We start from the raw sequence: 14,332 nt of genomic DNA, 5'->3' as shown, positions 1-14,332 counted from the left end.
GATGTCCTGTCTCTGGACTGGTGTATTTCTTTTATCTTCCAGTCAGTCATCGGAGCGGCGATTCATCCAACAGGAACAGCCACGCCTTTAACTGTCGTATGTTGGTCAACCCTAATGTCGACGGGGAAGCTCGGCCAACCTCTGACCAGCAGGACGTGCCGCAGCAGAAGTACGAGACCATGCAGTGTTTTGCTGTGTCCGAACCCAAATCTATCAAAGAAGAGGGGGAAGGTATTGTCTTTAACTTACACTATCAGGGATTTTTCACTTTGTCTGTCTTGCCTTTGCTGTTTTTACTCAGTATTTATTATTTTTTTTTAATAGGTTCTCTATCTTTTTTTCTTTTTTCTTACTTTTCTTTTGTTTATTTTTCTCTGTCCCTGCATCTCTCTCTTGGTCTTTTTCCATTTTTCGTTTACCGGTCTGTCTTTTTGTTGTTGCTTCCCTTTTGCCCTCCTTGATTTTATCTCTTAATCTTTCTCTTGACTTGGTCCCTCTTTTTATATTTCATGTCTCTATTTGTTTCTCTGTATTCTTATGTCTTCTGTCATTTTTCCCTTCCACTCCTACATGTATTTTTTGGCTGTTATTTTAATCTTTCTCCCTATTTCCTCCTCTTTCTTGACTTTCTGTTATTTTCCCATCACTCTCTCCATCCCCCATCTTCTAGTCTCTTGTGCCCTGTCCTCCTTTCATCACCACACCTCTCTACTTTTCCTCCCATCCATTGGGAGAGACTAATTAGTGTGTGGCACTTTGTCATCTTCCCATCATATCTTATAACACACACACACACACACACACACACACACACACACACACACACACACACACACACACACACACACACACACACACACACACATACACACTAGGGAAAAGAATCTTTCTGGCACTCCAATTTTAGATGTCTGACAACCAGATATTGTGCCAGTCTCTCCCCTGACAGGAGGAGGATGTCTGGTGGACAGACTGAGAGCGTTGGGTTGAGACTGAGGTTTAGGGTGATTTTTAGATTGAGGCTTTGAAATCGATGTTGAAGCTCAGGTCAGCGTTGTCTTGTTTGAACCTGCTGTAGTGTTGTGGTTTAGTTGCTTCAATTATACGTTTTAGCATTAAGGTCACAGTTAGTGATGGTGAGAGGTGTTTCTAATATTCTCTTTGAGACACGTACGTTACCCATATGAAGGTACAGACAGACAGTCGGGCAAACCTGTTGCCTTGTGTTTTTAATGAGGGGAAGCACTGAAGCTATAACAGGTGGGGAGCCGGGACAAGACCACCCAAAACAGGAAAAGTGAGTTTACAGTTACCTACAAATGCACACAGAGTGGTAGGGAAAAACACAGTCACAGCTGAAATCACATTGTTTCTTTATGTAAAAGCCCACCATACACATTCTTACATACATTATGTGTGTGTAAGAATGTGGGATTTGTTAGGAAAGGATTATTTGAACCGATTTCTTTTCAAACATGCAGATTTCCAGTCTTGTCTCATCTGCGTGGCAAGAAGAGTCCCCGTCAAAGAGAGACCCGTGATGCCCACGTACGAGAGCTTCACCACGTGGCAGGACCTTCAAGGTAGGCTATACTCCAAGGTCCATTGATTTCATGCGATCAATGTGGATTAATGTAGAAGTGCGCTAATATATACTGTTGTTCTTCAAATCCTATCCGATAAGTATGTTGTAGGTTGTGGGTCTGAAAACCAAACCATTGTAAAATCAGCTGTTTCTTCTGACGTCAGGAACAACTTTTAGCGCCTTGTTCAGAGATACTTGAGCATGGCGGATGTTTGCCGACATAAGGGCTAGAACTCTGGTCCACTCGATAAGAGGCAGTTACACTGTTCAGTAATTACCCTACTGCTCCACAATGTCCAAAACATAACTGCTCACCTCAGTGCCAATCCTCCACCTGTCCAGGTAAGATCACATCGCTGGACACCAGTCTACTGCGGGCGTCCATGAAGCCTGGCTGGGAGGACCTGGTTCGGCGCTGCATTCAGAGGTTCCACTTGCAGAATGATGGGGAGATGTCCTTCGCCAAAAAACACCAGCAAGACGGTGATTAACTAAACCCAGTGGAGGCTTTTGCATCCAAAACATTGGTTGATTGTAGCTTTGTCAAATTCCCCGAATTGCTTGGTTGCTGCTGTGTTTTTTACCAAGTTGAACAGTACATCTAAAGTGTGATGTTGGCTACTAAGCGACTTCACTGTGGAGTTGTTGAGGATTCAGTACTTAAGTATTTCTTCGAGGAATTAGTGGTTGGAGAAGAATAATCTACCTAGTATCTTTTTCTTTTATGGTCAGCAATGATAACTTTCTGTCAATCAACTTAATCAATAAATAGACTAATTAGTTCAGCACTCTTTCATTCAACTTCCCTCTTCATGTTGTTGTTTTCAGGGAATTTATTTACAGCAATTACAATATTCTGTCTTGCTCAATGGTCTTACGTTGTGCTATAATATGAAAAAACAGGTAATAGATGGTGACTTTTTGTCTGTTTCTGTTGGTGTCTTTCCAGTGTTGAGGAACGGCCACGCACTCAGCCCCATGTACAGATTCTCCCTGGCAGACGGTACCATCGTCTCGGCTCACACCAGGAGCAAGCTGGTCCGGTCTCCAGCCACCAATGAACCACAGCTCTACAGGTCCCTGCACATCCCACAGAGGTACCAGCCGCTCACCATCTGTCTTCAGCTCTGTCTCTGCTGCAAAGTGTCTGTCTTGATTTAAAAAAAACAACAACAAAAAAAAAACTTGAGTATTGAGTCTTAAGGAGTTGGGACAATCAGTGTGATGAAGAATGTAAGGATAGTGTTGGTGAGTAAGTTAGTTTCCTGTCCGAGAGAGAAGAAGGAATTCTGCATTGATTAAGATATCTTTTGTGTGTCATCTGAGCTTCTATATTTGAAAGGTTAAATCTAAGTTCTCGATTTTACCCTTTTTTTACCCTTGTTGGTCTCAAACTTTTTTTCTTTCATGTCATTTTGGGACGAGTTCTTTTACTATTGTGTCCATGTAGTCTAACAATATTTGTTCGTCTCACTGGACAAGAGACTTGTTTTCCTTCAACTGAGTCTCCTTACTTCCCCTGAAACCGTAGATAGTTACAGTATAATTTAGCACCGTGGTTGAGCTTATGGTCTACCCATCCCTGTAAAAGAGGGGATGTTTAAGTTCCCTGAGCTCTAGTCACATTCTGAACATGGTGGTCCGACTTATTTATTTAATTTTTTACCTGCATGTAATGCTACGAGAGTTTTGTTTCTACAAACAGCAGTAGTTTCAATAAAATAAAAAAAAATAAAAAATAAAAAAAATGACACCCTGAATTGAGGCTGCAACAGAGAACAGAGACGTTTCATGGTCAAAAGCGATAAATATTGTGCAGTGGACAACAAGCCCTAATGACAAGATCTCTCTTTCAAGTTAAAGTTACATGATTTCACGGTAATCCATCGCCACTTTGCCCTTGTAGCTGCCGCTTAAGAAAAACTTTGCCCTCGTAGCTGCGTTAAGCGGCAGCCACAAGGGCAAAGTTTTTCTGTACCTCCTTAAAATGATTTTTTTTCTCAAAAGTAACCCCAATTAAAATGGACTTTTCACTCATTTTAGAAAACTACAATCTTAAAACATAATGACTTTAATAACTTACTAACATAAATATATCATTTGTAGCTCATCTCTCTCTTCTTTCTCTTGGCAATCTGTGAATCTATCACATGTTCTCTCAGTTTTTGTGGTTTCTTCTTCATTTGGCCAGGGGTGTTGGGGGGCACTGCAATGTGGATTAAGAACAAAGAGACTGTTATTCAGAACTGCCACTATATGTATAGACCAAAACTGACACAAGCACTGCCAGCCAGTTCGGTCTACAGTACCTCCATCCCTCCCTCCCACTACTGGGACAACTGCGACTCGACCAGCATCCGGCCGTTGGTATGACCATTCAGAGTCAGGACTTGGACAAGGGTCAGAAAACAATGCCAGGACTGTTACCCAGAGCATTTCGGGATCAATGGCGAGAACTTGGCCTTTTTACTTACACAAGTTTGACATTCAAATTTATCGCTCCAGAATTCAGCACAATGAGAGCCTTGTGTGTTTGGTGTGGGCCTGAAGCCGATCCATGTTGAAAAGCGCTTTCTCCGTTACAGCTTTAGGCTTCGTTACAACTTTGTTTTCTCAGTTGCGTACACTATTTCAGAGCTGCTCTCTGTTTTACTTTATGACATGACTAATTGTAGCTGAAAGAAAGGCTTTTACTTAACCTCTCCATGGTGTACTTTTTACTGACTCCTAAATGCTATTCACTACTTTCAGTAGACATTCACTGAAATTCACCAGCTAGAATATCTCTGTTCTGCTTTTTTAATAACTGGTGTCGCTTTTTTTTTTGAAGAAGAAGAAGCGGATATCACAATTTCAACTTTTAATAGTTTTATATCGATTATTAGACCAAACACATAAAAAAAATCTCAATTTAAGAATTCCACTTCTCACTTCGTAGCTTTTTTTCAGCTGTCAGTTGCTTGTCGTGGTCTTTTTTTTTTTTTTTTTTTTTCTAAAAATGGCTTAAAACAAACCTGCGGAACATGGCATTGTAATAGAAATATATAGATACGGCCACATAGCCCTGGTACAATCAGAATGAGCCATTCTCCAATCTAATTGGTATAACAGTTGTGACAGACTTTCCTGCTATCAGCTGTTTGATGTTTAATACATGTTGCCTTGTAACCATGTAAGCAGTAATTCTGAGGTACAGGAATTATATTTATGATATCAAAAAATACATATATATATATATACACACATTTACATATACTCACACATACATGTGCCTGTGTACAACTCGCACTGCACTGGAGGCAGGTCTGATTCTTGTTGTCTGTTTTCTTTTTCTTCCAGGGAAAACGTGGTTGGCATGACCGCAGATGTACCTGGTGGGCAGGGCATGGTCAAGCCAATGACACCAACCAGCGTGAGTGGTCCCTCCCCTTCCACTGACGCCAGTGTCACCAGCAACACTCATCACTCCACGTCGGCCTCCGGCACCCATGGACGTGGTTTTGGGGCTGTATCGGGTCGGGCACCCACGCCTCAGGGAAACAGCCACGCACTCAAGCTGGGCAGCCCTTCAGCCCAGGGAAGCCCCAGCGTCACTTCAGGGGCCCAGGGTGCCATGTTGTCTCCTCGTCAACACCAGAGCCCCAGCATGGCAGCTAGCAGCAGCAGCTGTGGTAGCCCTCAACTCCCCCAGCATCCCCCCGGTTCTTTCTCTCCTGCAGCTGGCCTCCACTCGCCAGCGTCCGTATGCAGCAGCACAGGAAACGGCCAAGGGTTCAACTCCCTTAGTGCACTGCAAGCCCTCAGCCAGGGCCGCAGGGTTACCCAGGGACTCACTGAGGGGCAACATCCAGAGTCACCTGACAGAAAGCCGGCTGGCCTTCAGAGCCCTCTTCACAGCAGCAGCACTGGTAGCCAACTACCCAAGAGCCATCCCGGCTTAGACGCTGACTTATTTGGAACTTTTGGCGAGCAGCAAGAATTGTTGTCATCCCAAAACCAGGAAGGTGAGCAGGGGGAAGGGAAAGACGGGGACTCTGACAGCTTCGGAGGTCATGCAGGCATAGGTGAGCTCAGTGACACCCCGAATCGCCTTCTTAACACCAAAGGGCACACTAAGCTGCTCCAGCTCCTCACCACCAAGTTAGAACCCTCTGATCCTGGCTCGCCGCCAGGGCCTCTCGGGGACGACCAGAACTGTAAGGATCAACTGGGCAGGGTTGGGGGTATAGGTGGGGCTGGGCATAACAACTACTCCACCTCGTTAAAGGAGAAACACAAAATCCTCCACAGGTTGCTGCAAAACAGCACCTCACCTGTGGAACTGGCCAAGCTAACAGCTGAGGCCACCGGAAAAGACCCCATTGGTCCTGAGTCAGCCACAGGGGATAGCATGGCTGCCCTGGGTGAACTCTGCACAAAACAGGAGCCAGGCAGCCCCAGAAAGAAGGACAACGCGTTGCTACGCTATCTGTTGGACAGGGATGATAACGGCATCCTGGACAAAGCCATTAAGACTGAATCTGGCGATGGACCAAAGCTGTCCAACGTTAAGACAGAGAAACAGGAAGTGGGTTTCAACATGCCGGACCAGGTCAGTGTTGTTTACAGTAACATTTTTGGTTAGTGCAGTCAGTTGACTGACAGAAAATTATTGGCCAGCAATTCTGATGATCAATTAATCACTTAATTTTTTTACAGAGCAAAAATGCCAATTGCTGATTTGCTGTTCGCAACTTGTAGCTACAACCTAAAAATGGAGTGTTTTTTTTTTTTCCCTCACAAACAATCTTTGGCTGACAACAGCACAGCTTCAATTTTGGCCTGTTGCTAAGTTATGGAATTGACATTAATTACAAACAGCTGACGTGAACTGTTAAAATGTTCGTTAGAGAATCTAACTGACTATCCAAATCCTACCCTACAGACACCCTATCCTTGACATAACATGTATATTTATATTTAAAACATACTAAAGTTTAGATTTTAGTATGCTTTACTAGTATATATCTACAAATAAGTACACTGTAGGATAGTGGGAAGTCTCCCTCTGGTCTTAGAGCTTTTCTGTCATAAACTGAGGTTGAAACTTTGACCTGTTCATGGCGCTGCATGAAAAGTCATCGGATCCCCAAAGTCATTTAGATTCATCTTCCGGGGATCATTAATATCTGTAACCAAAAAGTGTCAATCTGTTTTAAAAGCTGTCTCTAGCCATGGCACTAGCATGGCTGCAAAGTTGCACCAGAAATATGTTAGCATGATTCACCGAACTTGCATAAAAACTATTCTGGTAGTATCTGATATGCCTTTTTTGAGGGGGAGACTGACTAAGCAACACATGATGGTAACTGTCAGCTTAATAAATTGACATATGGACGTATTTAACAGCTCCTATAAACACCTTCAAGTGAGAAGCCCAGTGGCTGCTGAGCGGGGGCTTGGTGATTGGCTCTGTCAGATGTGTGTTGACTTCCTATTTAGGCAGCCGATGGCAGGCTGTCAGGAGTTGGTACACTCCCTGAAACACAAGATGCTCTGGCAAAGGATGCACAGGAGTGCTGTTTAAAAAGCTTAATCATATGTGGGAGTCAGTGGGTGAGTGAGAGAACGGAAAACCAAGTGCTTGACTAATAGGTCACTATCACCCCATTTAGACTGACTGAGTGACAAGAGTCAAAACCACATCAGTTGTCTCTCTCAATGGGTGAATATATAGTGCGTCAGTGGACTTTTCCCTAAGGGGCTAAACGCTGGCCAAACACTTCCAAGTTTTGGTGAACATCCATCTACTATACGTGGGAATTAATTGGATGGTATTGTTTAAAAATCATTTTACCTGCACTCTGGTTTAACAGCGACGTGCATGCCACTACACTGCAGGCTGGGGTCTCAGCTAACGTTAGCCACCAGGGATTAACCTGTGACAGCATTTTCTTATGTGCATCTCCTGTATAAAAAGGGTATCAGTCTATCACCGTAATCCATAGTGGTTTCTGCTTGGTTGTCCTAGCACAGCTCCACCCAGTCCCCATACTTTTTGCCCACATACTTCCAGTGGTAAGCTAGTGGTGTACCCAAGTGGTTTTAGCGGCACCAGTATTTTACAGTGTAGCACTTCCTTCCTTGCAGTAAGCGTTAAGTTAAAACACAGCAAAGTTTCGCCAGTTAAGAGTAGTGTTGTTGCGTATAGAGAGTGCAGGTGCACCGACATAGTTGAAGTTAGTTCCAGGAAGAGGCAGAGGGAGGAGGGCTGAGGATCAGAGGTCGGACCTGCCTCAGTTGTGTCTCTGGAGCGGTGGAAGCTGCTGCCGGAGGAGAGCCATTCAGAGGCCGTCATCCTGTAAGGTTGTGCTTTGTACTTTTGTAGAATAAGATGAGGCTTTGCTGAGTTGGATTTCATGATGCCAGAAAGGTGCTTTTTTTTTTTTTTTTTTTTTAATCGGAGTTTTTAGACTGTCCTGATGATGTTCCAGCTCGCCAGAACAAGAAGCAGAACAGGCGGAACAGAGAAATGAAACAAAGAACAATGTAGCTGAAAAATAGAAGGTCAGCATGTCTCTACAGAGAGTGCAAGTACGCTTGCATGTGTTTGTGTTAACAGTCAAACTTTACACAGCACCTTTTGTGAACAACTGCAAAACTGCGCTTTACGTTAGAAATGAGTTCGGAATTAAATGAGAGAAACAAGGAATAAAATGATAAAAACAAAACAAAAACAAAAAAACATGAGGGGCAGAGTGAGTGAGTGTGTCTGTTTTTGTTTGTGTAGAATGTGCAGGAGTGGTTATGAGAAAGTGCACAGGATCATGTGACAGTGGGTTTTGTGTGTCCTGGTTACGGAGTGTAAGTTTGTGTGAGACTGCGTACTCACATTTCATTGTGTGTATTTGTGCTAGTGCTTGCCTGGTGTGTGAGAAAGCAAGCATGTGACAATGTGTGTGTAATTTCTAGAGCATGTGAAAATACGTTTTCCTGCAAGTGAGACATCGGGTTCAGAATGTGGAAAATATAAAACATGTCAGGCTTAAAACATAATGTTTAATATGCGGCATAAACAAAAAAAAAAATGAACTCTATGTGGCTAATGTTAGCCAATGAAAGCTACACTCTTCAACTATACAACAAAAACTGGACATTGAAAGGATTTGGGGGGGGGGTGGCATGTGCCTCCAATCCCCATTTGAAATGATGCCCTTGATATGTGGCAACACTGTGGTGGCTGTGTGTGTGTTTGTCTGTGTGTGTGTGTGTGTGTGTGTGTGTGTGTGTGTATATACTCTGGATAAACAGAGCTGTGGCTGTGTCTTATTGTACATCACACATGACCTCATTAGTGCTGGCAGTTTATTTTTAGCCTCCTCCTCTATTCACCAGCCAAACGGCCGGAGGAAACCATCCCTGTCAATGGTGTGTGTGTGTGTGTGTGTGTGTGTGTGTGTGTGTGTGTGTGTGTGTGTGTGTGTGTGTGCGTGTGCGCGCGTGTGTGTGTGTGCGCGGGGCAGGTTAAATTACACTGTAACACTGTGGGGGGTTTTCAGTTTCTTTCAAAGTTGTTAGCAAAAGTGACACATGTTCATTCTATAAAAGTTTCACTCTTAATCCATGGCACCATCTAGTTATTTCCATATTTTCTGTTTTCTGCATGTTAACTTAATTAAACAAACAAAACGAAGACAAAGAAAACCTTATTCTACTTCTAATGTACAATTTATATATGAACATTAAGCAGGATTTAAAAACATTTCTTTGTAGCAAATCTGTTGAAGCATCTGAAACCCTCCAGATGTACTTGTTATATTTTATTTTTTATTTTTTTACCTAACTTAAAGCTTCCCTCATTCTTTGTTAGCAAAAAAGGTTTCACCACCTGAGAACCTGCATTTTTATTTCAAATACCTCTTCAAAAGCAAGAAGACGTTTTAAAGACCAAGGCTGTCCCTAGCAGTAAAATCGAAAGTGTTGTCTGATCATGACGGCACTGCCTCAACTTAAGACTAAAACAAGACTAAAACAAGAATCATAAGTAAGTTGAAAATCCTTGCATGCGTATTTGTGGATTCTGAAACATGCACATTTTTAGTTCTTGTATTTTAGTAGACAAGTCCTTAGATGTCATCTAGACTTCCTCGGAATATGTATTGAAGTGTATGTGGGCACCCAGCCGAAATGAAATGCTGTCCCAGGATGATGTCTTTGTAAAAGTTTGGTTATGGAGATGTGGCACACTGGCACTGATCTCAGGTTATGTTAGGTTGTGCGAAAATGACAAAATTAGACCATTTTTGCTATTTTTTTCACCAGTTAATCTTGTCGTTTCATGCGATGAAATATCTGTTTTGGTACCCTGTCTTTTGCTGTTGCTGACCTCAGACCAGTGAGCTAGAGGACCTGCTGGAGGACCTGCAGAGTGGCGGACAGCAGCAGCTGTTCGGGGGCCAGCCACCGGCCAGAGGACCATCCTCCTCTTCGTCCTCCTCTTCCTCTGTGCCGCCTGGGTCCTCTGTGGACAAACAGGCCATCATCAGCGATATCTTGCAGATGACCAACAGTAGCAGCAGCAGCAGCAGCAGCAGCAGCCCCCCCAACCAGCACAGAGCCTTCCCTCCCATGGGCCCAGCAGGTATGTCTCCAACAGGATGGTTGTGTCCGAGTTAATTTGATGATTTCTGGGTGTTAAAAATGCTTCGAATTGCAAAAAATCTTTAGAATCTCCATGAAAAAATAAGGATACTTTGATAACATAATTTCTCTCAGCATAAGTACAAAACTGTATATGATGAATTAGGAAAAGAACAGCTTGTCTTCCGCCCAGCAGGCATTAATGGTGCCACGCCGGGCCAACCGGGTCGAGGTGCTCCTCCAGTCAGGAGCATGGCACTGGACAGCAGTATGGGCCCCAGCCCCAACGCCACCAGGCTTTTCCCTCCTCAACACGGCAACAACAGCCCCTACTCCTTACTGCAGCAGCAGCAGCAGCAGCAGCAACAGCAGGGCATGATGGGAGGTCACGCAGGCATGGCCAACCAAGCTGCGATGGCCAATGCAGGTGAGGCAGTGAAAGAAGTGGTATATGTATCCAGGTATATCACTGTAGAAATTTCACAGAATTTGTGAAAAATCTTGAAATAATTCGAATCAGCATTTTCTCACATCTAAGAAAATTAAGGTTTTAAGATTCTGTATTTTATTAAATGAATCTAATCATCTCAAAATGCGACTAATTCCTCCCCCCAAATCAGGCATGCTGAGTAATGGCTCAATGCGGGGCTCCATGCAGCCGCGCTGGGGTCCCCAGGGGCCCATAGGGGGTACTGCAGGGCCAATGATGGGTCAGGGGATCGGACCTGGTCGCATGGTCCCCAACATGAACACAGCGCTACCCACAAGAGGCCCGCCCGGGTCCAGACCTATGGTCAACATGCAGATGATGGGCAATGGTGAGAGGGAAACAACAGATAGATGATAGAAAGAAAGAAACTCACAAACTGACGTCGGCTCTCATCGACTGATTCCGACATTTCATCTGTGTTTTTCTCTCCAGAGATGGAGATGGCAAACCCCGTGTACCCTCAGCAACAAGCTCCGCCCAATCAGACTGCACCATGGCCAGACCGAATGATGATGGATCACTATGGAAACCAGAGCAGGTAAAGAAGAGTTGGCCAATAAAAATTAGACATGAGCCGCAGTTGTGGGCTTCAGATGTTGGCTTGATCTGGACCCCGTGAGCCTGTAGTGACAATAACACATGGGCGTCTTTCAGGCCACCGTATGGCGTCCCCCAGGAGGACAGGATGGGGTGCTGCAGCATGGGGGCCGAGGGCCAGCCAGATGAAGGAGCCCTGCTGAACCAGCTGTGCACGGTGCTAAAGGACTATGAGGGTCTAGAGGAGATTGACAAGATGCTGGGAATCCCCACGCTGGCTGGACAGGTGAGGTCCCCCGGACTGACCTGGAGAACAACCGGCCAATGAACATCATTTATGAAAATGTATTTTTAATACCCTTTTACAGACAACTTTGCCCAGCATAACAAACATGTTATTTAAAAAGTTTTTATGGATGGCTTTTTCCCCCCATTTTTAGTTATGTTTTTTTATATTCAGTGTGTTTTCTAGTCTTTGATAACTTGCTTTGCTTAGAGGGCCTACTTTTTAAACATAGCGTACAGTACATATCCTACTATTCTAGTCTCTGACAGTTTTAATAAAAGAGAAGAAAATCGTTATTAACTGTTCTTTAAAAAATATTTTAAATAAAGCAAATGAAAACTCAAGACGGTAACATAATATATGAAGATATACAGATTATATCATAGTCAACATGCAGTCAATACTGAACATTTACACAGAAAACAACACAGAAAACAGGGGGCAACACTGAGGAAAACTCTTCTTAAGCCGATTAACAACACCAAGCTAAATTTTCATTTATTCCTCACAGTCATAACCCATCTTCCCACCATGCAGGGTCCCCTGTCGGACCAAGACCAGTACCTCAGCTCCTCAGACCCAGCAGCCAGTATGAAGCCTCCCCAGTACAGCCAGCACTACGGTGGCCAGCCAGGTTACGGCGGCATTCCTCCTGATGGCGGGTTCCACGGCCCCTCTATGGCTGGCCACATGGGGCCACAAAGGATGCCCCCCGCTGGCTACCCCCCAATGATGAGGATGCCCGGGGGCGTGGGGCCCAGGCCGACCGGGATGAGGCCGGGGGGGCCTAGTCCAGTCGTGTCACCTCAGCCCAACAACCTGCGGCTCCAGCTGCAGCACAGACTCCAAGCCCAGCTGGTAGGTTAAGCCAGATATGTTCCATCACTCTTGGTCCAGTTTTGTGATGTTTATTGACCTCAAACCAGGCATGTTGTGGTAACTGGATGGGACAGACTCTCACATCCAGTGGAGACTTTACGATGTGACTCGGTTTGTGCCCAGTCACATCAGAAAGTGGCAGAGCAGAATTCACTCGCGTGTCCTATCATGACACCGAAGGCGGTGCCGGATGCTTGGTGACAAAGTGATTACTTGTAGGTTGTGCATTGACCACTGTTAGTTGTGGCTGCCGTCTTTCATAGCAAAATGGATGCAAGGTCAGCGCCGTCAAGGTGCTTGGCAATCGGTCCACAGAGCAAATTCACCTGTCCGAGTTCTTATTTTGCTTCTTTGAGCGAATCCGCTGATCGTGGAGACTCCATCGAAATTGACCGATTTGGGTCCAGAATTTCACCGTCGTAAACACCGGCGTGATCAAGCTTTTAGACAAACAGCCAGAGAGTTTGCAGCTTTGTTTTTGTTTAACTTTAAGTTGCATCGAGTGGAAACAGGAAATCGTCGTTTAATTTTTGAAAGCTGGAAGAACTTCAGGGCTCAAAAGTGACCTGGAAGTGGGGAGACATCTCAGCTTTTTTATTCACAGACCACTGAGTTGCTGCTGTGCAGGAAACATTTCGGATTTTATGCTTGATTTTGCAAATTGGCTTTTACTATGTCGAAAATCCATGCTAACAACATTATCTAATACTTTGGTTAAAAATTACGGCCTCTTGGTTACTCTTACTCTTATGAAAGCAGTCTTTTTTTTGTGTGTGTGTTAGGCAGACAACCGGCGTTTGGCTTAGTTTACCTTGCATTGCATCCCTGCCACAATCATTCCGGCTACTTTAATACTGTAATTTATCTCCCCACTTTGTTGTATTGATTCTGAGTCAAACCCGGGGAGGACTAATTTTCCCGAAATGTGTCCTAATAGAAGCCTTGTGATAAAACTTCGAGCCTAAAAACACGCATCCTGCAACTTGGAGCTTTATTTCAATGAACGGCTGTGGTCAGTCAGAGATGATACAATCAGTTACTCTGTATAAATGAGATATTTATGGTGAGAGCCTGCCTCACTTAATTCTTAAGGAATATCAAAAATTCAACTGTTTTTGTCTTTCTCCCATTTTTTTTTTTTTTTAACTAAATTGAATAATGGGTCCTGATACTTCATACTTGTTTCATCCGTATTTCAGTGCCAAACCACAATACCATGAAAAAGATACCGCGCTTCCTATTGAAACACCAAATTCAAAGCACGGCTGTCTCTTTTTGAAGAGTACCAGCCAACACTTAAAAAAAAAATATATATATTCTTCTTCTGACATGTGATGCAACAGAGCACACAGTGATGCCAACAGGGTTCAGTGGGTTTAACTAAACGGCAGCAGCCAGAATGGAACAAACATGTTTCAGCTTTCTGCCTTCATCAGCACTTCCCTGCTGCCGAGACACTTAACAATGAGCACGCACAAGACATGTACACACACGCACACACACACACACAAACACACACACCGACAATCTTACACTCACTCATAAAGATTATTGCTTGACACTATCTTATTTGACTGGCTGTCGACACACTATTCTGCCTCTTTGAAGAGCCCATGTCCCAGAAATGTTCCTGCTTCTGATCGCATGGCCCTGTACCCTTACGTTTAGTTACTGTATTGTTAATGCATACATTTTGATTCGTTGTACGTTTTTATTTTTGTTTTGCTTTTTATATTTGTTCATGTCGTCATATTTTGCGTCTCAGGACCCTCGTAAATACCAGATGTTTCATACTGAGGAGGTTCGTTCTGAAATTCTGAAATATAACAATTCACAACCAGTGACTTTACTCTGAACAGCCCGTTTGTACAATATTTTTAAAGTCTAGACCGCCACCTGGTGGAGAGTCGAGGGAAGTAACACTGTGCATATCAAC

The 14,332-nt window shown here is 43.9% G+C and overlaps 1 protein-coding gene across 1 annotated transcript in view; it reads left to right on the top strand.

Annotated features, from left to right (window-relative positions):
* The window catches only part of LOC120798999 (nuclear receptor coactivator 2-like), a 55,862-nt gene that overhangs the window by 36,376 nt on the left and 5,154 nt on the right, over positions 1 to 14,332 (top strand). Inside the window, exons 7-17 of the mRNA XM_040143798.1 lie at positions 43 to 231; positions 1,482 to 1,583; positions 1,928 to 2,068; positions 2,535 to 2,682; positions 4,925 to 6,176; positions 9,956 to 10,205; positions 10,401 to 10,631; positions 10,825 to 11,022; positions 11,127 to 11,232; positions 11,349 to 11,517; positions 12,055 to 12,375. Of these exons, the coding sequence (XP_039999732.1) occupies positions 43 to 231; positions 1,482 to 1,583; positions 1,928 to 2,068; positions 2,535 to 2,682; positions 4,925 to 6,176; positions 9,956 to 10,205; positions 10,401 to 10,631; positions 10,825 to 11,022; positions 11,127 to 11,232; positions 11,349 to 11,517; positions 12,055 to 12,375 (3,107 nt within the window). The remainder of the gene's footprint in view (positions 1 to 42; positions 232 to 1,481; positions 1,584 to 1,927; positions 2,069 to 2,534; positions 2,683 to 4,924; positions 6,177 to 9,955; positions 10,206 to 10,400; positions 10,632 to 10,824; positions 11,023 to 11,126; positions 11,233 to 11,348; positions 11,518 to 12,054; positions 12,376 to 14,332) is intronic.

The sequence above is a fragment of the Xiphias gladius genome, chromosome 14, assembly GCF_016859285.1.
Source record: "Xiphias gladius isolate SHS-SW01 ecotype Sanya breed wild chromosome 14, ASM1685928v1, whole genome shotgun sequence".
Taxonomy (NCBI): Eukaryota; Metazoa; Chordata; class Actinopteri; order Istiophoriformes; family Xiphiidae; genus Xiphias; species Xiphias gladius.
Note: the sequence above shows the minus strand (reverse complement) of the source record. Positions and strands in the feature narration are given on the sequence as shown.